This window comes from Podarcis liolepis (genome assembly GCF_965112155.1).
Source record: "Podarcis liolepis genome assembly, chromosome: 8".
In the NCBI taxonomy this organism is placed as follows: Eukaryota; Metazoa; Chordata; class Lepidosauria; order Squamata; family Lacertidae; genus Podarcis; species Podarcis liolepis.
In genome coordinates, this window is record NC_139560.1 from 24818635 (window position 1) to 24841465 (window position 22831).

The 22831-nt window shown below is 43.2% G+C and overlaps 1 protein-coding gene across 4 annotated transcripts in view; it reads right to left on the bottom strand.

The window, feature by feature from the left end:
• CPQ (carboxypeptidase Q) overlaps positions 1-22831 on the bottom strand; it is a 162518-nt gene that overhangs the window by 16578 nt on the left and 123109 nt on the right. For all 4 annotated transcript variants that reach the window (XM_083517355.1, XM_083517356.1, XM_083517357.1 and 1 more), the window contains one exon: positions 9978-10179. In XM_083517355.1, the coding sequence (XP_083373481.1) occupies positions 9978-10179 (202 nt within the window). The remainder of the gene's footprint in view (positions 1-9977; positions 10180-22831) is intronic.

Below are 22831 nucleotides of genomic sequence, written 5' to 3' on the forward strand. Positions count from 1 at the left end.
CTAAACGACTAAACAACAACAGGCTGGCACGGAGGGCTGGTGTGGTCTGAGGGAACAATCAAGCTGCCCTCCGGTCCACTCCCAGGGGATTTAAAGCAGCCTGCCCAGCCTCCAACACCCAGCTCTTCTTCATCAGATCAACCCACCCATTCCAGTATTTGGGCATTTACTCATTGAACTGACCTTGCTATGGCTGTGGTGCTCACTGTTTTTTTGTGGCCGGGTAGGAATTTGCCTAACAGGCGAATTGGCTATGACCTGGAGGTTTTGCCTACCTCATAGCAATCGTCACAACTTTGGCGGTTTAGGCATTGGGTAACCTTAGCCTTAGGGACGCAGGTGGCGCTGTGGCTTAAACCACAGAGCCTAGGACTTGCCGATCAGAAGGCTGGCAGTTCGAATCCCCTGACAGGATGAGCTCCCATTGCTCAGTCCCTGCTCCTGTCAACCTAGCAGTTTGAAAGCACACCAAGTGCAAGTAAATAAATAGGTACCACTCCGGTGGGAAGGTAAACGGTGTTTCCGTGCGCTGCTCAGGTTCGCCAGAAGCAGCTTAGTCATGCTGGCCACATGACCCGGAAGCTGTACGCATTATAGTGCAAAAATGCATTATAGTGCAAAAATGCGTTATAGTGGAGAAGATATAAATGTTAGGGAAAATACGTTTTGCAAAAATGTGTATATTAGGCCAATTAGCATACAAAATTGGGTACAACAAGAAAAATTCATGATAAAATGCTAATTAACTTTTTTACTAAAGTAAATGCAAACTGATAAGGAAATGTGAAGATTGCAGATTTACTGTTCATTAGACCTTAGCTAGACTCCTTAGACTATAACGATGGTCCAAAGTTGCATGCTTGCTACTTTCAAAACTAATTCCCTGCAGAATAATTTCAAAACCTATGAGGTTGTGAGCATTTACATTCATAAATGGTAATGATTGATTCGTTCAGTGCTATTTATGTTGCTGCTATTGGAATTATAACACATTTTTTCAAAGGATGGCCATAAGTCACACAAGATTCTTGTTTAAACTTTTACAAAACCGTTCGGTACAGGCTAGTTTATTTTGTCCGTAAGACAACAAAGTCCAAAAAACGACCAAGTTTTTTCAGTAAACAGTGTCTGGAAATAAAACTGCTCTTCCCGTAACCCATGTGACTGAGTTTGTTTAGGGAACGGGAGGTGAGGTTCTATCAGCACTGCAGAAAACTATATTGGACAGCTGTACTAGATGAAAGGTTGAATTTATAATCTCCGAGGTTAACATAGGCTCATTACACATACATACACAAATTCTTGAGGAAGCTGCTTTGGAGAACGATACAGACCTGCAGTCTGCTGGAACAGACATCACCTCACCACAAAATCCTTCACTTTCAAGATACTAGAAAAATGTAGCTTTCTTTCCAAGTTAGAAACCCAAAACCAAATTAATAGCTGCGAAATGCAATGTGGAAATCTGATTCTTAAAATTAGAACCTTCCTATTAAGGTGAGGTTTTCTAGGTAAATATTTTTTGTCTTTCAAAGGAAACATAAGCATCGTGAATACTTCTGGATCATGTCGTCATCTAGCAAAAGAAGATGAGAAGCCCTGTATCATTAATTATATTACTTATAGTTATATGAATGCCACAATCAGGCCCAATGGAAGTACATCTAAAGCCCCACTAGGCGCTCCCCCCTCCTGCAATTAACAATCATATGGGCGAAAAGTGGGGGTCACAGTGACTGGCCCTGTCTTCACCATCACAATTTTGGTTGCACTCACAAACCCCATCACCGCAAGGCAATTAGCCCGAGAGGCAGGAAATCACATTGGTACCAAAGACAGCTTTTAAGGCTAAGTGTTGTGCACGGAGGTTTTCCAGTGTGGCTGGGGAGAGAAGGGTTAAACTTCTCCTCCTCGTGTTCTGCAGTCCTGATTAAAATTGCCCCCACCCCACCCCAATGCTTGGTGTTTATTTATATTTTAAAAACTTAGGCATGGTTGCTAGTCATACTACCAATGCCTGGCTTAAGATGCAGACGAAATGAGGGCCAGTCCAACTCAGATGGGGCCCTGATTCAAATGCTGCTAAGTGGTTGTGAGCAGCTCACTTGATTTTGGCCTGGCTTAGAAAGATGCTATAATAAATAATAATTATCTCGGCCTTTCCCAATGACCCGTTTCCCCCCCAAGAAAATCCAGCTGCTCATGGGTTGTGCAGAATGCAAACCCCTTTCATCAGACACTTGCGTTTACATTTTTAAGAGGCACACATGCCAGAACATTTTGACCCCCTAGCTAGCAAACCCATTGTGATGATGAGTGCCAGGGGGAAATGAGTGCTATTTAGAGGAACTTTTCAAAACTTGCCTGTTATTTTTTTTTCATTCTTAAAAGCCCTGTGTCACTAAAATGCTGACCTGAAGTTCAAGCTGACCTTATTTTAAAAATGGAGAACACCAGCAACACAGACATGTTGGCATGCCTTGCCATTGTATGGATCTTTCTGGGTTTTTTTTTTTTTTAAATAATAATTTAGTTCTATAAAAGTGAAGTATAAAGGTTGCATTTTATCTATAGTGATTTTATAGAAAAAGAACTGAAAATGTCAAGGCTAAGCCAGGCTTTGATTATCTGCCCTAGAACATTTTACCCTCAGTCATGGGCAAGAACTTGCATGTAGAACATTCATGTTTTTCAACAACTATTTGATGTCCTTGTTTAAATAAACTGGCCTTGGACTTCAGTTGCTGCTCGTCAAGTACTTGCAAAGAGCATGTCGATCCTTCTGTGAATGATGCAACTTCAGCATATTGCTGGGGCACTGTGTTTTAAGCACAGCATTATAGACTTGAGGGTTCTTTTTGCTGACATTCACTACACTCTGCCCCCTGGGATTAAAATCCAGTGGGCACTGTCCCCACCTACACCCCAAACAAGAGTGAAGAGGTGCAAAGCCACATTGCACAGAGGGATTAGAATCATTCAGAAAGGGGAGCAGGTCTCTTTGTACTAAGGTAATGTAAAGTCAGTACATGCCTTCAAAGGCACCTGGTGGTGGTACAGGTGGGCACCAAGAGACGGGCCCTGAATGCCTGGGAGAGCTCTGGAAGCCTAAAGGGTTCTGTGGCAGTGGTGTGCGATGAATTTTTTTTGTAGAACAATTAGGGCCAGAGGCTCAAGCTTGCAAGGGCAATTGTGGGGGAGAGGGTGCCGACGTCACGTATGACCATCATGCTCTCTAAGCCGGTCAGAAGCTACCTCCTAATTTACAAGGAACATGTAGGAAGAAGAAGAAGATGAGGAGGAGGAGGAGGGGGAGTTTGGACATGATATCCCACCTTTCACTCCCCTTAAGGAGTCTCAAAGCGGCTAACAACCTCCTTTCCCTTCCTCCCCCACAACAAACACTCTGTGAGGTGAGTGGGGCTGAGAGACTTCAGAGAAGTGTGCCTGGCCCAAGGTCACCCAGCAGCTGCATGTGGAGGAGCGGAGACACGAACCCAGTTCACCAGATTATGAGTCCACCACTCTTACCACTACACCACGCTGGCTAGGAGACTAGCCTACAACCCCTAGTCCAATTGTACACACCATTGTACGGTGAACTTTATTCTGAGGTCAAGCCTCTGAGAAGAGAGGGAGAGAGGTCCGAATCGTGTCTTCCAAGAGTTGACAAAACAGTGTTTTCCTAAGAGCCTGCCTGGCTGAGCTTCTGAAACAGGTTGCAAAGTTCCATTACACGACTGAAGGACGGGCTCTGGAGAGATGGAGAGCAAAAGCCCCCTTTGTCACAACAGACGAGTACACCAACACTACACACACTCACCAGGCATGCAGCATTCTCTCTTTCTCTCTCACACACACACTCATGCACACATACAGAAGCAACCAGCATTTCCAGCCTCTTGCACTGTAGTGATGGGATGAGATAGCTTCTCTCAAAGAGCAGGCAGGGGACTTTATCCCTGATCTCAGCACTAGGATTGGATCTAAAAGATCCCTGTGCCTGCTCTTTAGAGAAGATAGCTAAAGAGCAGGCAGAGTCGTTTATCTCCCAGATAAAGCTTTGAGGCTGGTGGAGCACTTCTTGTGGCCAGATGTTGCTCACAAAGTTAGCCATCCTTTCCCTATTGGAAAGACAACCATTGGCAAACATAGTACTCAAAGTTAGGACGCAACTCTTACCTCAGCTGTGGGAATCTGTGGCCTTCCAAATGCTGCTGAACTCCAGCTCCCATCATCCTTGTCCAATAGGATGCTATGGGATTGCCCAATCAGCTTGCTATGGCTGATGGGAGTTGTAGTTCAGCAATACCTAGGAGGCCAAAGGTTCCCCACTCCTGCCCTTGGAGGAAGGATGGGATAAAAATGCGATATGTAAATAAACATCACTGTGAGAAGTCATAGTAATTCCTTCCATAGAACCCTAATTCCCTTTTATCTGTTAGCAGTACCTGTCACTTAAGAGACAGGAAATTATGCTTAACAGCTGCCTTATCTCTTCTTTCCTCTGAGGAGGGATGTAACCATTTCAACAGCACTAGACTGTGGTCTCAGCAGAAAGTCCTATCGGATGAATAAAAGGTCACGAGGTTATTGTGCCTTTCTGCTGGAGAAGTTTCCTAGTGGAAGGAGGAGATGTTCAACGTTAATAGACTTGTTCATACCACAGTGAACTTCTCACCTTTAACATTACTAGCTTCCCTGCAGCCTTTTGAGTCATTACCTATCCGACCAAGATCTGGAAGTTGTAGTCAATAGCCTGTAATCTTCTTGGTTCATCAAGTTACACCTTGCTTCAGGACTCTTTTGATCATACTAAAGGGAACAGGCTTCCTTTCCTCACATCTAATGCCTTGTTTGCTTGCTGTAAATATTAGACTATTTGTCTAGCTGGGGTCCCAGCATGCTTTTTCCTACCAAGAACCCTGAGCAAGCAAGATTGTTTTACAACCACATGCACAACATCACATTCTCATTGCAAGCGATGAGCTGTGCCGGTTGGTTAGAACATATATGGAGTTCTATCTTTTTCTGAACTTTGGTTGGGTCCGTGGGGAAAGTAATACCTTTCCCCCCAGACCCAACCAAAGTTCAGAAATAAAAAACAAATCGAAGGCCATTGATTGAAGTAGATTTCCCTATAATGAAGCTATGTCTCATGGGGCTGATGCTCTGCACAAATCAAAAGGCCATCAGTTTTAAATGATTTTATTTAATGCAATGGCATTTGGTTTGCATTTGCTGGAAAGGAAAAGACCACCCATATACACATATTACAAAGCACTTAAAATTGAGAACAGAATATATATTTTTTTGTACTTTTACAGAAAGAGCGTTTGATTTATAATGAGGTCGTCTTCAGCAATCCAAAAAGATCTGGTCCACTGATAATGGTTCTCTATGTGTTTACTGTTGAGCAGTCTTATTTAGGTTTGAGTGAATTCTCTTGATGGGCATTATGTGCCTGGGTTCAATTTGGAACTGGGTTTGGTATACCAAGCTGTTTCTCCAAAATATCTAAAAATAGCATCCCCCTCCGACCAATCTGTGGGTCCTGTTGAACCCCCACTGACTACACTGAGAGTACAACATGTCCTGAATCCATCTTCAGTCCCCATGAATATGCCAACCTCTCTCAAGCCCTAAAGCCTCTTCCTTCCACTGAAACATCATCTCATGGACAGCAGCAATGACCAAGAGGTCTCTCTGCAAATCTTCCATTCATCCCTGGTACCCAGGACATTGCAGCTGCAGCATCCCAGTTCTGAGAATGATATGGTTTCCCAAGGCATTTGAGGACTTAGGAGGGATACCACTGCTCTGGAAGCTACATATTCCAGGACTCAGTGCACCTTTAATGATGTTGTGAGGATTCATGGAGCAAGGAACTATGAGATATGCAGTTCCCAGGGCGCCTGATGTCTTGAAACTTCAAGCACCCTGGAAAGAATGTGTGTGGTTTTTTAATTTAAAAAAATATTTCTAAATTTCTATATTGCTGATGACCCACCCATGTTCAAAATATCAACTTCTTTTCTTCACTGGAGAATGACACTTGATTCATAATGTGGCTGAACAATATAGCCTGAAGATGTTTGTTTACGGAGCAAAATAGCTGCATATATCTCTAGTGTATTGTTAGGTCAGATACCCCAGTTTAAGTGGTTTGAGGAATGAAATACTGCCCGTGAGTAAGATGCAAGGATGACAATGGTGCTGTAGTCAGAGTGCTGGACTAGGATCTGGGAGACCGGGGTCCAAATCCCCACTTAGGCATGTAGCTCACTAGGGCCAGTCACAGTCTGTCAGCCTCACCTCCCTCACAGGGCGATGCGCTGTGGATAAAATGTGGAGGGGCAGAAACATGCATACCAGTGGTGCCATCTTGAACAAAACATTGTGGGCGGGCTCGACCTAATCCGCCCTCCACTGCTGCCCCCTCACTGCACCAAGGTGGGCCAAGGTGAACCCCGGCCCCCAAGACTTGACACCTATGATGCACACCACCGTGAGCTCCTTGCAGGAAAGATGGATTATAAATGTAATATAACTTTTTTAACTGTGTGAGGGGGTATTGTTTTTGTTTGTTACTATGCTGTGCATTTTTGTGTTTTTATATTGTAAACCACCCTGTGATCCTCAGATGAAGGGCAGCACAGAAATTTAATCAACAACAACAACCAACAAATTTAAACATTGATTATATTTGTGCACGTATGTTATTATTATTATTATTATTATTTGAATAATAATAATAAATTATTATTTATATGCTGCCCATCTGACTGGGTTACCCCAGCTGCTCTGGGCATTTCTTGAAACCTGTATAATCCATCCTATATCTATTCACCTGTATAATCCATCCTATATCTATTCACCTGTATAATCCATCCTATATCTATTCACCTGTATAATCCATCCTATATCTATTCACCTGTATAATCCATCCTATATCAACTCACACAAAATATCGAGTAATGCATGATGCAAAATAGTGTCCAAGGCTTAGGTAAATAGGCAAAAGAGAGCCATGGCTAAAATATATATTTGGTTTGCAGGTCTGATAACTGTGAAAAGAGGGAAAGACGAATTGCCTGTGCCAAAAGAGGAGGAGGTAGATTTCAAAACTGGGAGCAGAAGCTGCATGACCCTAACACAGCTAATTAGTCAATTATAAGAGAACTAAATTCCTGTGATTGAATTTGTGACCAAAATAGCTCTTGTTGATAACAAGACTATTCTGTAAGATTAAAAAGAAGAACAGGGAAGAAAAGGGAAAAAATTACTTTCATCGAAGTAGCAGAGCGAATTTTCAGGAATATATTTAAATGGAAATGATGAAGTGTCAACATTTCACGGCATGCTTAAATTGGATGCAATCGTGCAAGCTGTTAGAATACGTACAATTAGCTGCCGTGGTATTACATACCATAAGTATTCCCCTGGCCTGTTTGCAGCTGAGCGGCATGTGAACTGCGCCAAGACGTTCAAAGCTTTTTCTCTTGGACAGAATATGCATGGTGTAATTTGAAGCAACATGAGCCCTTTGAGGAGGGTCTGCCAGACAAACAAAGCAGCTACTCCATGCATTGTCCCAACACTTACTGTGTATTGTAGCATTAGAGAGGGAAGAGGCGGCTCTAATTGAGGTGGCTCTAGGTTTGCTGTGCGTCCTTGGCACGCCCCCACCCCTATCCTGCCTGTGGGATTCCCCATTGTGTTGGGAGGCTGTGGCTCTTCTTTCATCTTCCCAAACTGCATCTTATAAATCTATGCTCCCTGTGGACCAGCAGACAAGTGGGACCTCCCTGCAGCACACACTGGGCATGGAGAGGAGAAGGCAGTGGTGATAGCCCGAACAAGTACGGCAAAAAGTAGCAGCAAAGTGGAACAGGAGAAGAAGGGACCATGGCAGCTGCCCAACCACGCTGCTTGGTGCAGCTGAGCTCGCACGGAAAGGCTAAAGGGCTAGTGGGAGAAGGAAAAAGGCTGTTAAAATGGCTGGCTGGTAAACTTTCGTCCGTATAGTTAAAGTTATGGTTTCCCAGTAGTGATGTATGGAAGTGAGAGCTGGACCATAAAGAAGGCTGATTGCCGAAGAATTGATGCTTTTGAATTATGGTGCTGGAGGAGACTCTTGAGAGTCCCATGGACTGCAAGAAGATCAAACCTATCCACTCTTAAGGAAATCAGCCCTGAGTGCTCACTGGAAGGACAGATCCTGAAGCTGAAGCTCCAATACTTTGGCCACCTCATGAGAAGAGAAGACTCCTGGAAAAGACCCTGATGCTGGGAAAGATTGAGGGCACAAGGAGAAGGGGACGACAGAGGACGAGATGGTTGGACAGTGTTCTCGAAGCTACAAACATGAGTCTGACCAAACTGCAGGAGGCAGTGGAATGCAGGAGTGCCTGGCGTGCTCTGGTCCATGGGGTCACGAAGTGTCGGACATGACTAAACGACTAAACAACAAAACTTTCGTCTGCAGGTAAATAGTTCAGGATGGTCATTTATGTATGTGACAAAAGTGGCTAGAATATTATATGCACAGAAAAGGAAAGGAAAGAAGGTTCCAATGGAGGAGGAATGGCTCTTGAAAGTAATGGACTATGCGGAAATGGCAAAGCTGAAAGCAAAATTAAGAGATCAAAATGATGAACTTTTTAATGGAGAACAGAGGCCTTTCATGGACTATCTAAAAAAATATTACAGTCAAATGAAATTGTGGGCGGGATTCGAGATAAAAGCAGCAGAAGAAAAATGACAAAATAATTGTAACAGAGAAAACTTTTGTAATAGCTAAAGATATAATGCAGTAGAAAAGGTTTGCGTAAAACCACTGAGTAGGTGAGGGTGGGATGGTCAAATGGTGTTTTATCAACAGGAGCTGATTTTTTGGAGATGGCCTTCTGATAGCTCTGGTTTTGTTTTGTAATGAGACTCCCAAGCCCTGTTCAGGTATTCGCAAACTCCATGTGATTAGACTTTCATAAGGGAGAGTGGGAACGCTAGTCCTGATCACCCCTCTGTCTGGCCCTGCTGCCTTCCATTACTTGGAGGGCCGAATGTTTGCAGTAGGAAGTCTTCTGTACTCATGGAGACTCCATGTGCAACTTAGAACCCTGATCTTCTGACATTCTAAACCAAGCAGCAAACCTCCAAGAGCTCCTTGTTGCAGAAGATCATCTCCTCAACATGTGGAAGGTGGTGGTCAATGGTGGGGATGTGATGGAGCGGGTGAGCCAATGGCTCGTTCCTGCTCTCCCTTCATTCCGCGAGGCTGAACATCTGAAGAGGGGCTTTTGGGAGAGGGTAGATGGGTGTAGGTGTTAGAAACAGTGGTTGGTGGTTTGAGCGAAAGAGTATGCTGAGAACATCTAAACGGAGTTAGCTGAACTTAGGATCCATTCAGAGATTGTCCCATGACTCTCTGGAGGAGCCCCTCTTCTGAAAGAATGCCTCCTTCCCTCCATTCATGCTCTGTTGTATGTTTGTAAAGAAAGCTTATGATTGTAACTGGAAGTACAGGAGTGGATTGCGCCCAATGGGGAGTGTGAACCCTCCTTCCAGCCAACTATTTAATGCAAATAAAGGAGGAAACACAGACTGTATTTCAATGCATTATTTTTGGTTTGTGTGTCTGCCCCCACTTACATTTAAGCAGAGGGAATGCTCTGCTATTTTTAGTCCACTGCTCTAGGAAAGATTATTATAAAGCCTAAAGCCTAAAAGAAGATTGTAGGCACACTGCCCACACATCATCTATAACTTTTCCAAAGAGAAGATCAAGCACACGTTATACCCAAGCTTCTGTAGGTTAGCTCTCAGATATGTGTACATGTTTCATTTCTGGTACGGAGCTGTTCAAGAAAAGTCATTGTCAAAACCTGGGGTTGCCACAAAGGAAGACAAATGAAAAAGAGAGGAAAGCAGTAGGAACAACTGAGCAATTTCCACAACTCACTCAGGAATCTCACCTGGTATTCCATCATGTATCCAGTAGTTAATGTCTGTTCCTTCACCGTTTTCAAAGACATCAGTAACATTGATGGGCTTCAGCAACTTCATGATCTCCTTCATGATGTCACGAGCTTTATCACTGCCTGTGAAAGCCAGGCCGGTGGGCATGAATGTTCCCTCATCAGACTCCATCACCATGTCAAAGTTGGAGATGTTCTCCTGAAAGACATAAAGTGAAAACCTTGGGTCTGCAAAGACCAATTTTAAGGAGGACATTGTTTTGGTAACTGTCAGGGAACTGCCATCAGAGGCACGGGAGAAGGAGAGGGTCTCTGATTCTGCAGGGGAAGGTCCAAGCGCTAGAGGGAGACTCAGCCGGGAAGAAGGGGAAGAGAATGAGTGTAACACCAGGGATCCAGGAGAGTAACGGGACAGGGAGGTGCAGGGGCTCCAGGACTCTTCGTTGGAAGTTAGCGAGGAGAGCCCAAGCACCCCGCTGCCCACGCCCACCCTGCGCAGGAGACTCCCGCGCAGTGAGAGGCGGAGACGATTGGGCGTCAAACAACTCTTATGTTGGCAACGCTTTAAGAAACGCCCACAGACAGATTCTACGAGTGACTAAGATCAGCCATGCTGAGATGGGCTGCGCAGTCTGGAGGGTTTAACCAGGCAATCTAATGCTCAAACGGAGCAGGATTACGCACGAGTAACTCCCAACCATTATAGTAACCGTTTCACTTCCTGCACTACCTGCCATGCAGTTAGACAGGAAATGTGTGTGAACCAGAAATTTTGAGTGGAGAATGACACCATTGTAATGGCTAGGGCTCAGTTCATATGCAGCACTGCCGCTCCAACGAATTGGGCCTTGTTGGAACATGGACAAGAGACTAACTGAAGTGCTCCCTCCTTTCTCATCCGCTCTGCATCTTACCCATCTGTCTTCAAGGAAGACCGTCCAAATTGGTGGCCATCGCTACCTCCTTGTGGGAGCGAATGTCATAGTTTATCTGTGCACTGTGTGAAAGAAAAACTTCTGAATCTTTAACCATTCAGCTTCATTGTATGTCCCTAGTGCTCATATTTTAAGGGGGGGGGAGCTCTCTTCACACAATGCATCATTTTATACACATTGATCATGTCCGCTACTCGCCAGACCTTTCCTCACAATGGAGTTGCTCCAACCCCTTAATCATTTTGGTTGCCTGTGGGGAGACAGTGTCCTGGCAAACTGCCCGTTGCTCCTTTAAACTTGTGTCTTGATTGGCTGCTTCCCATAGCTGTGAACTCATTGGGCAACCTGTGTTTCATAGTGTCCACCCTGCATCTGCCATACAGGGATAATAAACAACCTATTTTATTGGGTTTATGTGTGGATTACAATGTGAGGTGCTTTGAGTAAGGTGTTACGAGTAAGAGAGCACAATGGATGCAATGCAGAAGAGCTCAGCCAGTGTGACACAGTTGTTATGAGAGATCAGCCTATTGAGCAGCGTTATTGAACTTGCAAAGTGGCTTTTGAAAAGCCTCAGAGTTTAAACAGCAGGGTGAAGTTCTGGCATAAGAGCTGCAAAAAGAGAAACTTGCTTTATTATTTACTTGCATACTTATTTACAGAGAACATTCTCTGGGAGGCTTGTACTGTAAAAGCCTTGCAGCATCAATAAAATTTCATGATGCAAAACTCAACTGTAAACCAATACAAGAGCAGATCTGAAGAATAATTTAAAATATTGTTGGGAGTTGGGAGGGGTAGTCTACATGTTTGAGTCCCTTCCAATTCCTGGATCCAGCATGGATTCAGTTTCTGGAATGGATTCAATTCTTGGAATAGCCAGGCTAGCTTCCTGGTGAGGTAATGGCCTAAGTATAGGCTGTTAAGGTAACAAAGGAAGTGGTTTGGTGCCAGAGGACAAACGAGTGCTCCTCCCATTGAACACTCTATTAGTTATAAACACAAAGGCCCAAGTTGTATATGTGAGTTGTATATGGTAGAGGCTGCAGGCTGGGCAGCTGAGAGACAGAGCCATGCCTGATTGTGGGTGAAATCCAAAGCTGTGGTTGTGGGAGAAGCAAGACTCTCTTTGGGGTGTTAATGCTGTGAGCCCCTGCACCATAGGGACAGTTTGTATATATATGTCAATAAACCATATATCATAAAGACAACACAGTCCCCGCTGTCTCTCCTTTCGAGGAAACCAAATCCGGGGTAAGTGCCTGGAACCCCTGGAATCTTGCACTTCTCGAGATTGGAGTGGTGTGTGATAATATTTAAAACAGCCTCCCACAACCTGGTGCCTGGTTGGGGCTGATGCAAGTTGTAGCCCACATCTGGAGGGTGTAAGGTTGAGGTACGTCTTAAAAGTCCTTAAGACAATATAAAGAAGCATTTGCCTGGCACTGAAATGACCCTGAAGCAGTCACCAAGTGAGCATCTCTAGGGAGAGAATTTCACAGCCAAGGTGCCAACACCAAAAATGCCCTCTTTGTGTTTAAAAAAACATGTTCCTACTTTTGGAGGCAGCTTTGCTTTCTTGCACCATTGACAAATCTCCAATTTCTTTTTCTTAATTTAAGGTAACCTGAAGGTCACTGTCAGGCTGACTGTGGGGAGCTATTGATAGGGAATGTGTCTAAATAACATTGACAAGTTGCACGTCTGTGCCTTCGGATCAGACAGGAAGGCTGTAACCCAGAAAAGGGCAGAGGGAAAGAGATTGTGAAGCAGTTTGAAGATTGCACCGGGTAAAATAAATGATGAGCACCCCTTTGCTTTTCTGGGCCATGCACAATATTTCTGGCATCACTTATTAAACAATCACTGAGATATAATTAAGTACTTCACACATATCTCCTCCAACTTCTACACAAACATTCATTAAAATCAGCCTTGCAATAATATTCTGAGGCAAGTAGTTATTACCAAATCGAGTGACTTCATCACGGAAGAATATACTCTGCTGAAATCTGCGGACCCCTTGAGAGGTTAATTTGAAGACTGGCTTTAGGTGTTTCATTTTCTTTCATTCTTTCCTTTCTGACCACCCAAGCAGGTATATTCAGTTTCGAAAAGGAAGGTAGGCAATTAGCCGTTCTATGTGTCTCTGCACTGTAGTAGCCATAAATCAGACATGGTTAAGGAGACATAGAACTTATCTCTCTTAACAGCATAAGGAGGTGTGTGGGTTGGTTTTTTGTTTTTTTTTAACACCACCGTTTACTATGGCACAAGCACCCAAATTTGTCACCTCCAAACTGGCATTTCAGCAGCCATTGGCTAAGATCCTTTGGAAGGCAGGGATGAAGTCTGGCTGGGTCAGAGTGAAAGTGGGTTGCTGATGCCTCTATGGCAAAGAGGCAAGTTTCCTCTATTATTATTTCCAACAAGGAGACTGGGGTGCATGTGTGCTTCTTGAAGAGTGCTCCTGGCAAGTGAGCTCTGTTCCATTCACCTAGTGGATCACAGCTCTTAGGCAATGGCATAAGCCTTAGCTGGATCCCAGCAAATGGCTGTGCAACTTAAAGCCTTCCAAGGTATGGCCACACTTACATATCACTGAAAAAGAGGAAACGCATCACCAAAAGAGAGGGCTCACATTTGCATAAAATGCTGACTGATATGTAGAGGTGCAAATTTAGAAAGAACTACTATAATTTTAATAGAAATACAATGCATCTCACCATAATGGGGGAAGGACTATGAACAGTCTGATGCCCAGGTGCTAATTGTAGATGGGCAATTTCAAGGACCTGTTATCTGTTCCCATGGTTCTTTATCTTTAAAGGACCAGACAGCCATTCAAACAGAGGATTCCTCCAAACAGAAGTCCATCCTTTGTGAAGTAGGCCACTCAATTTCAAAGTGTTGTGGGCGTGTCACTTGCTAAATGGACTAGCTTTAGTTCCATCAGTGTGCTGCAAAAACGCTATTGTTTATTGATGACAGAAGAAGTCATATAAAGTTCCAAAGTTATAATACTTGTGTGTGTGTGTGTGTGTGTGCGCGCGCGCGCGCGCGTGCCTAGTGGCCAGGAAATAAGTGCCATTCTAAAGGAACGCCACAGAATTAGCAATGATCCCCTTCCAAGAAGCGTGGAATCTTAAGAATCTAGGTTTGAACTGTGTAGCATAATCTCTCTTTCTCTAAACGCTTGGGGTGCATTCCAAACATCACAATAAATCTGAAATGCATATAAACCAGAGTGCCATATAGAGAGAGAGCTACGCTGCAACAACTCTGGCTACATCCACATCATACATTCAAAGCACTAACACAACTTTAACAGTCATGGAGAATCATGGGAACCGCCGTTTGTGAAGGGTGCTGGGAATTGTAGGTCTTTGAGATCAGCACCCTTAACGAACTACAGTTCCCATGATGCTTTGGGGAGAAGCCGCGGCTGTTAAAGTGGCAAAAGAGTGCTTTAAATGTGAGGTGTGGGCAGTGCTTCCCCCCACTGGGGGTACTGAAGGGTACGCAGTACTGGCACCTACTTTTCTAGAAGAAAAGAACTGGGTGTGGGTGTAACCTCTGATTGGCAGATGACAGTCATACTTAGCATCTGTACGTGCATTAGAGACTTCAGAGCAGTATGTGCGTTACCTCAATAATCAAGACAGAATGCAAATTGGTATGATTTAAGGTAGATTTTCAATCTTTTCTTTTTTAAAATCCCACTTGTTAATTTAGGGACTGCCCAAATGTTAATTTAGGGATTGCATACCACGTCCCCGCTTGCCCACATTCATCGTTCATGGCTGAAATGAAACTGAAGTGGGGACTTCCTAATTCATAGCTCAGTCCCTTAGCAAGTTTGCTACATCAGAGTCCTGCTCCATTGTCCATTTACACAGCATGACGACAATGAGAGGTGGCGCAATCTCTGCCCCCAGCCTACACGTGTTTGTGAGAATGACTGTAAGAAGTTACATGCAAAGGGACAATAATAATTTATTATTTATACCCCGCCAATCTTGTAGTGGGAATCTGTGCTAGCTGAGGTGGTGGCAGCTGCCCTCACCACCCCTTCCTCCTCCTCTTATCTCTTCTCCTGCTATTTCTGCCTCGTCTTCCTCCCTCCCTGGATGTTAGTGGTTAGTAGTGGTGCCGCACATCCTGCCTCGTCCCCTTTTTGCCACTGCAAGGGCAGAAGCCATCTTTTCTCCTTCTCCATGCCATGGTCAAGAGCGTTGCATTCTGGGCCAGGCAGCTGAGAGACCGCCTGTACTGCCACAACGGTGTGTGTGTGTGTGTGTTGTGGGGGTTACATGCTTCAAGCATGTGAAAATTATCTATTACAATTCCCCTTACCAGTTTTACTGAAGTGATAAATCTGGCAACCAGTACCAAAATTCAGGCTTTCACACACACAAAAACCCTGTTACCATTTGGTGAGTGCTGTCAGGAAAAGCCTGCTTTTTAATGGTGTATACAGCACCACACATGGCTCGCAAAGTTACTCACTGTCATGAGAGTCTGAGGATCTGGCTCATGCTGTTGCTATTATGGGTGCTTGTAAAGCACAACTTTAAAACATTATCTCTGCATATAAATCATGAAAACAGGAACTGAATAAGGGCAGCAAGATGTCTTTTAGGGGCCAATTTGAGCCTGGGTGGTGAGAGTTGCATGAAACAAATATGTTTCCATCTCACAATGGTGGGAGAAGCAACCAAGGATCTCACAGTGCTAATATTAACTTAGCAGGACAGATTATGAGAAAGAGAAAGAGAGAGAGAGAGAGAGAGAGAGAGAATGTTTTATTATGGTAGATTTTTCAGTTCATTGTTATCCATTTTTGTAATGCTTTGCATATGTTTCTAATATGAAACCAAGAACATGAACCACCCTTAGCACATGATATGGCTACACCCCTCACCCACCCCATCCCTCCATCATTCCTCATGTATTACTGTAACCGTTAATTTTGAGCATATGTTGGGAGATGCCTTAAAAACAGAACTTTTCTGCAGAGAGAAACCAGTATGGGGGGAAAACACACACAAGGCAAAACAGATCTCAGATGTGAAAAGTGGGTTCATTGCCTCCTGAAGACCATCCTTTAAGAGTTTATTTCAGCAGAATGAATAACTGTGAGGTATAAGAAGTCTGCCTGGGGGGTGGGGTGGAGTGAAGCAATGCAAACCCCTTCAGAAAGCATTTTTACTTCTGCTACGCAAACACTTTAGAAATGTATTAAGAGTGTATATTTGTATGAATTGTTCTGCCCTTCGTTTCCTGTCAGACGACGAAAAAATAACTGCTGTTTGTCAAAACAAGCTCCGATCAGGCTATATTCTCCTAGGTAATTTAAGTCAAGAGTGACTGTATGAGCCAAAGATTAACTGTGGGCTCAGCTGTTTCCTCCGTCTCTCCTCATATTGGAGGACTCATTCAAATATGCAAGCTCATTAAAATATCAGTCCACTGAGATAATCACTTTCGTCAGGCAACGATCTGAGCTCCTGCCTCTGACTGTACAATGTGACACTCTCACCACAGTACATGACAGCAGGGTGGGGGAAATAAGTCAACACATTTTGTCAAATGGTATAGCTTACTTAACTCTCTGTATGCCTGCTGACAGGGCCAGGCTGTGGGCATTGCAGCCACATCCAAAACTGGAGAGCACATTCTCCACTCCAAGGCCCCAAGATTGGTAGCATCATCTGGTAAAATGGAGGACAGCAAACTGAAGGCACAATTCTGTCGACCATACAAAGGCAGGACATAGGAAGCTGCCTTACAGACCAACTGATTCATCTAGCTCCATTTTGTCTGCACTGACTGGCAGAAGCTGTCCAAGGTTTCGGGCAGAAGTCTCTCCCAGCCCTACCTGGAGATGATGGGGAATGATATTGGGACCTTCCACTTGCAAAGCAGATGCTCAATGGCTGAGCTATGGCCCTTCCTCAAAGGGATGGTTCACCAGTTCTGGCCAACACAGAGGCTTTTTACATAAATGATGGAAATGTAAGGAAAAAGAAGGAACCTTTTACCACATGTGGTGGACGTGCCCCAAGGTAAAAGACTTCTGGGAAAGGATTTATAATGAACTGAAAAAAGTGTTGAGAAACACATTTATTAAGAAACCAGAAGCCTTTTTACTTGGTATAGTGGGGGTGGTGGGGTGAAATCCCCAAAAAGGATGTTACTTTTTTTCCTTTATGGCACAACAGCTGCGAGAATATTACTACTGAAGAATTGGAAGAAATAAGATTTACCAACAATCGAAGAATGGCAGATGAAAATGATGGACTATATGGAACTTGCTGAACTGACTGGGAGACTCCAAGACCAGAGAGAAGAGACGGTGGAAGAAGATTGGAAGAAGTTTAAAGAATATTTGAAAAAAAATGTTAATATTTAAATCTTAGAATAGCTTTGGAAGTGGATACAGGCTGTAGGGTTAGAAGTAGAAGATAGTGTATTTTAAAATAGTATTATTTGTAAAGGATAAAATGTGAAGACTATTGTGGTAAAAGTAAGTGTAATAAAAAAAGGTTAAAAATATGATATATGTAAACTGCTAAAGATGAGGTAAAATGAAAATCAGATGGGGGGACTTGGGGAAGCTCGCCTAACAATGTTTAGAAAAAATAAGGATAAGACAAGAATTTTTTGTATTGTTTGTTTTTCTGTTTGTGTTGTTTATTTGTGTTATAAAATGAATAATTTTTTTGGAAAAAACAAAACACAGAGACTTTTTACTGGTGTTGATGTTGCATACCTGTAGTACTTTTTATGCCCAAAGATGGCTCCAAGGGCTATCTAGTCCACCATCCTGTCGATCAGATGCCTATGGGAAGCCTGCAAGCAGGCATGAGATTAACAGCACTCTCCTCATGTCTGATTCCCAGCAACTGGTATTCAGAAGCATATTGCCTCCGACAATGAAGGTAGAACATAACCATAGAATCATAGAATTGTAGAGTTGGAAGGGTCATCTAGGACAAGGGTCATCTAGGACAAATGAAGGAGTTGCCCTCCTGAATTTAAGCAAGTCTGGGTCTGCATAAATGGCAGTCCTCCTATCGATGCCTCTTTGAGTTACATGATGAAAGAACACCGGGATATAAATGTACAAAATAAATGCAGGAATATAGAAGTGCTAATGGTGGAGTCTGGTGGTACATGTTTGTACCCTGCAAAAGAACTGTAATACTATTATTATGCTTTCCATAAGTTCCGTAGATTGGAAAGCAACAAGGTGTGGTCTTCCTGTGTTTCAAATGTAGAGAACAGCTCTCTCCTAGCCCCAGGAAGCCATGAAGCAAGGTATAGAAGAAGAGTAATTAATAGGTCGTTAAAATCCACGAACTGGCACTTTTGTTATGCATTATTATTTCTCAGCTCCCAGGAAGCCATGAACTGCCATTGCTTCGATATGGTTGAATTCAACTTTTGGCCTTTTTTTGTTCAGATCTGAAGTGAGCTTTTGTTAATATTAGAACTTGACATGCATTTTAAACAGGTCATTTGAAAGCATCCTAAGAATTCAAAGTGGAAATGTGTCCATGTACAATACCAATTCTGGCTGCTCACTTCTTTCTCTACCCAAAAACTCTCCCATATGAGTGATTTTTTATTAGTCTAATATGGGGATGACTAACAGGCAGCTCACAGACTGGATCTGGCCATGAAAGCATTTTGTGCTAAATGCTGTCGCTATTATGAAGTATTAATAAAACACCACACATGATTATAATGCTTGCATTTTAACTACTGTATTTTTACAGCTTGGGTTTATCCAAGCAGAAACATCTGGACAGATTTGCTGTATATCTTAAATCACTTTTGACCCCCTCTGCCTGAAATACAATGCTTGATCAATACTGTCATTACCACTGACAGTAGTACTGCAAGTCTAAGATCAGCATACAAAAAGCCCTCAGTAACACAACTCATTTACAACTCATGCAACTTTAATGGCTTAGATTTGGCACTGAAGGTAAGCAGCTCTCTTGTGGTTTCGACATCTATCTGGTAGGCAGGGTCGACCCATCCGTGATCAGACTGCGGCAGCTGCCTCAGGCGGCAGAATTCAAGGGGTGCCTCTGTGAGTGTATCCCACCATAGCTGCTGGAGAAGTGAGACAGTGGCTTCTGGGTTCCAGTGAAATTTTGAAAGAGCCCTACAGACCACCGTGGGATCTTGCAGGCCTCTTGCAAAATCTCGTCAGGACTCAGAAGCCAAAGCCATGTGATTCCAGTACGGGGGTGGCAGCATATGATGCAAGTGCAGATTGGCATCTTCCTGTTTCGCCGACTGCCACCCTGCCTGTAGCCTTTAAAACTCAAGGAAGTGTCATAACCTGGCTAGCCACAGAAATCGAGGCCAAGCTGAGCATGAACAAGTCATATGAACCTGGTTTCCCAATGCAAATATAAGGATAATATTATCTTCAATCAGAATATCTCCATTATTTGGGAATGTGCTCTTCACCATGCTATTTGGGTTAGCCATGTTTAATGGGCTGTCAGAGAATAGTCCTCTGTTTGAAGGCAACCTCTCTTTAAAGCAGAGTTGGAGAATCTCTGCCCCTGATGTTGTTGAAGTATGACTTCCACCATCCCTGGACACTGACCATGCTTGCTGAGGCTGATGCGACTGGTAATTCAGTGGCATCTGGCTGGGGGAAAGATTGCCCACCGCTTAAATGGTATCATTTCTAACTCCTATTTAAATATAAATGGGGGGGGGACCTAAGAAGGGAAATTAGAGGTATTGGTGTTACCCATTGACAGTTTGCACCTAGGCAGCAGATGGAGCTGGCACCAACATAATTTAGTCACTGATTTCCCCACCATGCTGAGATGTACGACTTTTCCACATAAATCATAGTAGTTATTTCTAAATTTCATCTATATGTATAAATTAGCATATATAATTTTAAGCAAATCTTTGCCCTTTTTCTGGTACCCTTTTTCATTGATGCACTTCCTACCTTCAAGATGTGTGGCTAAATATTGCAATTGGTTTGTTTGCTAGTCTCCTCAGTACATAAGACAAAAAAAATACACTGACCACCTTTGTTAAGTTTTCTACTAGTATGCTAGCAGTAATACCTACACTTGTGTGTCACCATGGAAGTCTAGAAGTTCTGCAGCTAATTATAGCATTGCAGTAGCTTTTCTCACCTCTCCCTCTGTTCGTGTGTAGTGAAATGATAATCACCTTGCTCAGGTTTCTAATAAAATATGCGGATCTGCAAGTTTTGTAGCTTGAAAAGAAACGAGGACGAAATGCAATCTAGATATTCTTATAGGATTAGAATGATTTTGAGTTTCTAATTGTATTCTTATATTTTTGTGTATGACTCTTGTCGGTACATATTGTTTTGATATAAACTGCATTGCGGATCAAAAAAAGTGGTACACAAGAACACAATATGTAAAAATAGCCCAAAGAAACTGAATAGAAGAAGAGGGGGCCATAGGTTCTCCACATTTGACTTAGTGTCGATAAGTGTGTAAAGAGTGCACGTGAAAGGGCTTTGAAAGGGCTGGAAAAAATGCTGTAGAAACAGAAAGCTCTATTAAGATTACACTTGCTATGACTTCTTAAATGCTGTGCCTCCACCCATTTTAGCACTGGTGGACAAATACCACAAGAATGGGGTTATGAGGTTGTTCTCTCCCTAGACCCCCCACACCTCCAGCTGATGTTACTGCCTGAAGAATTAGGCCAATGCAAGTAGTATAGAGGCCAAAGCATCTCCAGAAGAAACTCTGAGAAAGCAAATAAATTCTCTGCCCCAGGCGTCCGTTGCCTGCATCTATTCTTATCTCCCCTCCTTTTCATGACCCTCTACACTATTTCCTTCTCCCTGACTGCACACCTCTTAAAAACATATAACAGTGCTGACATGAAGGGGGTGGAAACACCATTCTTGCTTTTGTGTGATGAAAAATTCCTGCTATCTTTGCTTAAAACACACACATACCAACAATTGCCCATGCATACAAACAAGCTTCACGAGAAGCTGCAACATAACAGGTTCACTATTAAGTCTCCGTTCTATAGTCCTAATTCGCAGTAAGACACTGGAATAAACTCATTCACACCACATAGTAGCCTTTGACTGGATTTAACCGTCCAGGGGTCCTTTACCTTTACCTTTTACTAGTCCCCCCCAAGCTGAAAATCATATTTGTTTGCTACATGAAACAAAGTGGACTCCTTCTGATGTACTGGCCCATGTATCAGTTTGCAAATTGCTGTTTGTCTGCTCACCTTGGTGTAAAGGTAAAGGTAAATGACCTCTGGAAGGTTAAAGGTAAAGATAAAGGACCCCTGAGAGCTAGGTCCAGTCGTGAACGACTCTGGGGTTGCGGCACTCATCTCGCTTTACTGGCCGAGGGAGCTGGCATTTGTCCGCAGGTAGTTTTTCTGGGTCATGTGGCCAGCATGACTGAACCACTTCTGGCGCAACAGAACACCGTGACGGAAACTAGAGCGCACAGAAACGCCCTTTACCTCCTGCCGCAGCGGTACCTATTTATCTACTTGCACTGGCATGCTTTCAAACTGCTAGGTTGGCAGGAGCTGAACAGAGCAATTGGAGCTCACTCCATCTCAGGGATTTGAACTGCTGACCTGATCGGCAAGCCCAAGAGGCTCTGTGGTTCAGACCACGGAGCCACCTATGTCCCTTGGCATATAGCAGCATGTATTTCTGAATGTCTACATGGCAAAGTGCTGCACAACACAACTAGCTATTTAAGACTGCACATAGGAGTGGGCTAGGCATTTGGTTTGGTTCCACCTCTTAATATTAACATATCTGAGTATCTATATCTATCTATCTATCTATCTATCTATCTATCTATCTATCTATCTATCTATCTGGCCTGCACAGTGATCAGTGTACTGCTCTGTATTTTGTTATATTTTAATCTATTACTATGACCGTCTTACATTTTACAGTATTCTATATTGCTATAGATCCTGAAGCTGAGGCTCCAATACTTTGGCCACCTCATAAGAAAAGAAGACTCCCTGGAAAAGACCCTGATGTTGGGAAAGATGGAGGGCACAAGGAGAAGGGGACGACAGAGGACGAGATGGTTGGACAGTGTTCTCGAAGCTACAAACATGAGTTTGACCAAACTGCGGGAGGCAGTGGAGGACAGAAGTGCCTGGCGTGCTCTGGTCCATGGGGTCACGAAGAGTCGGACGTGACTAAATGACTAAACAACAACAACAACAATATTGCTATAGATGGGGATGGGGTATGAAAACATCTGTTGCAATGACTGTTGTTGCTGCTGCTGATTGGTGCGCTTGAATGAATTGATTTGTTAGTATAGTTCCTAAAGAAAACATCAAAGAAAGCTTTCATTTTATCTCAGTCTTAGATGTGTCCTAGCCTTGCTTGTCAAAAGCTGACACAAATCATATTTAATGTGGGGCCATTTGTTGAAAAGAGCAGTTGGTGGCTCTTGAGATGTCTTGGAAAGTAACATGGTTGTATAAAGAGGCTTATTTTGGACAGTTATGAGCCTGCCTTGGAAAATAGGGATAAAATTGATTATTTGACAATGGAACTTTGTAAATGTCAGACACTTACAATGTTTCCAAAGGGCCTCCAATATTCATGGCGTTTCTGACAGTTACCAAAGGATGTATTCTATTACTATTCGGCTGTGCTCCAAAGCAGCGCTCTATGATTATGAATGCATGTGGTATAAATTAATACTATGAGGATATCTGTTTTGCCACCGTATTTGCCTCTTGCTAATAATTATTCTCTTAATTGAAAAGGTTTAATTATGTTCTCCTTTGCAATCAGCCAGTCGCATAATAAATCCATCCTCTTAAATGAATTATCCAATCATCTTTTAAAAAGTAACCTTTAAAACTTAAAAG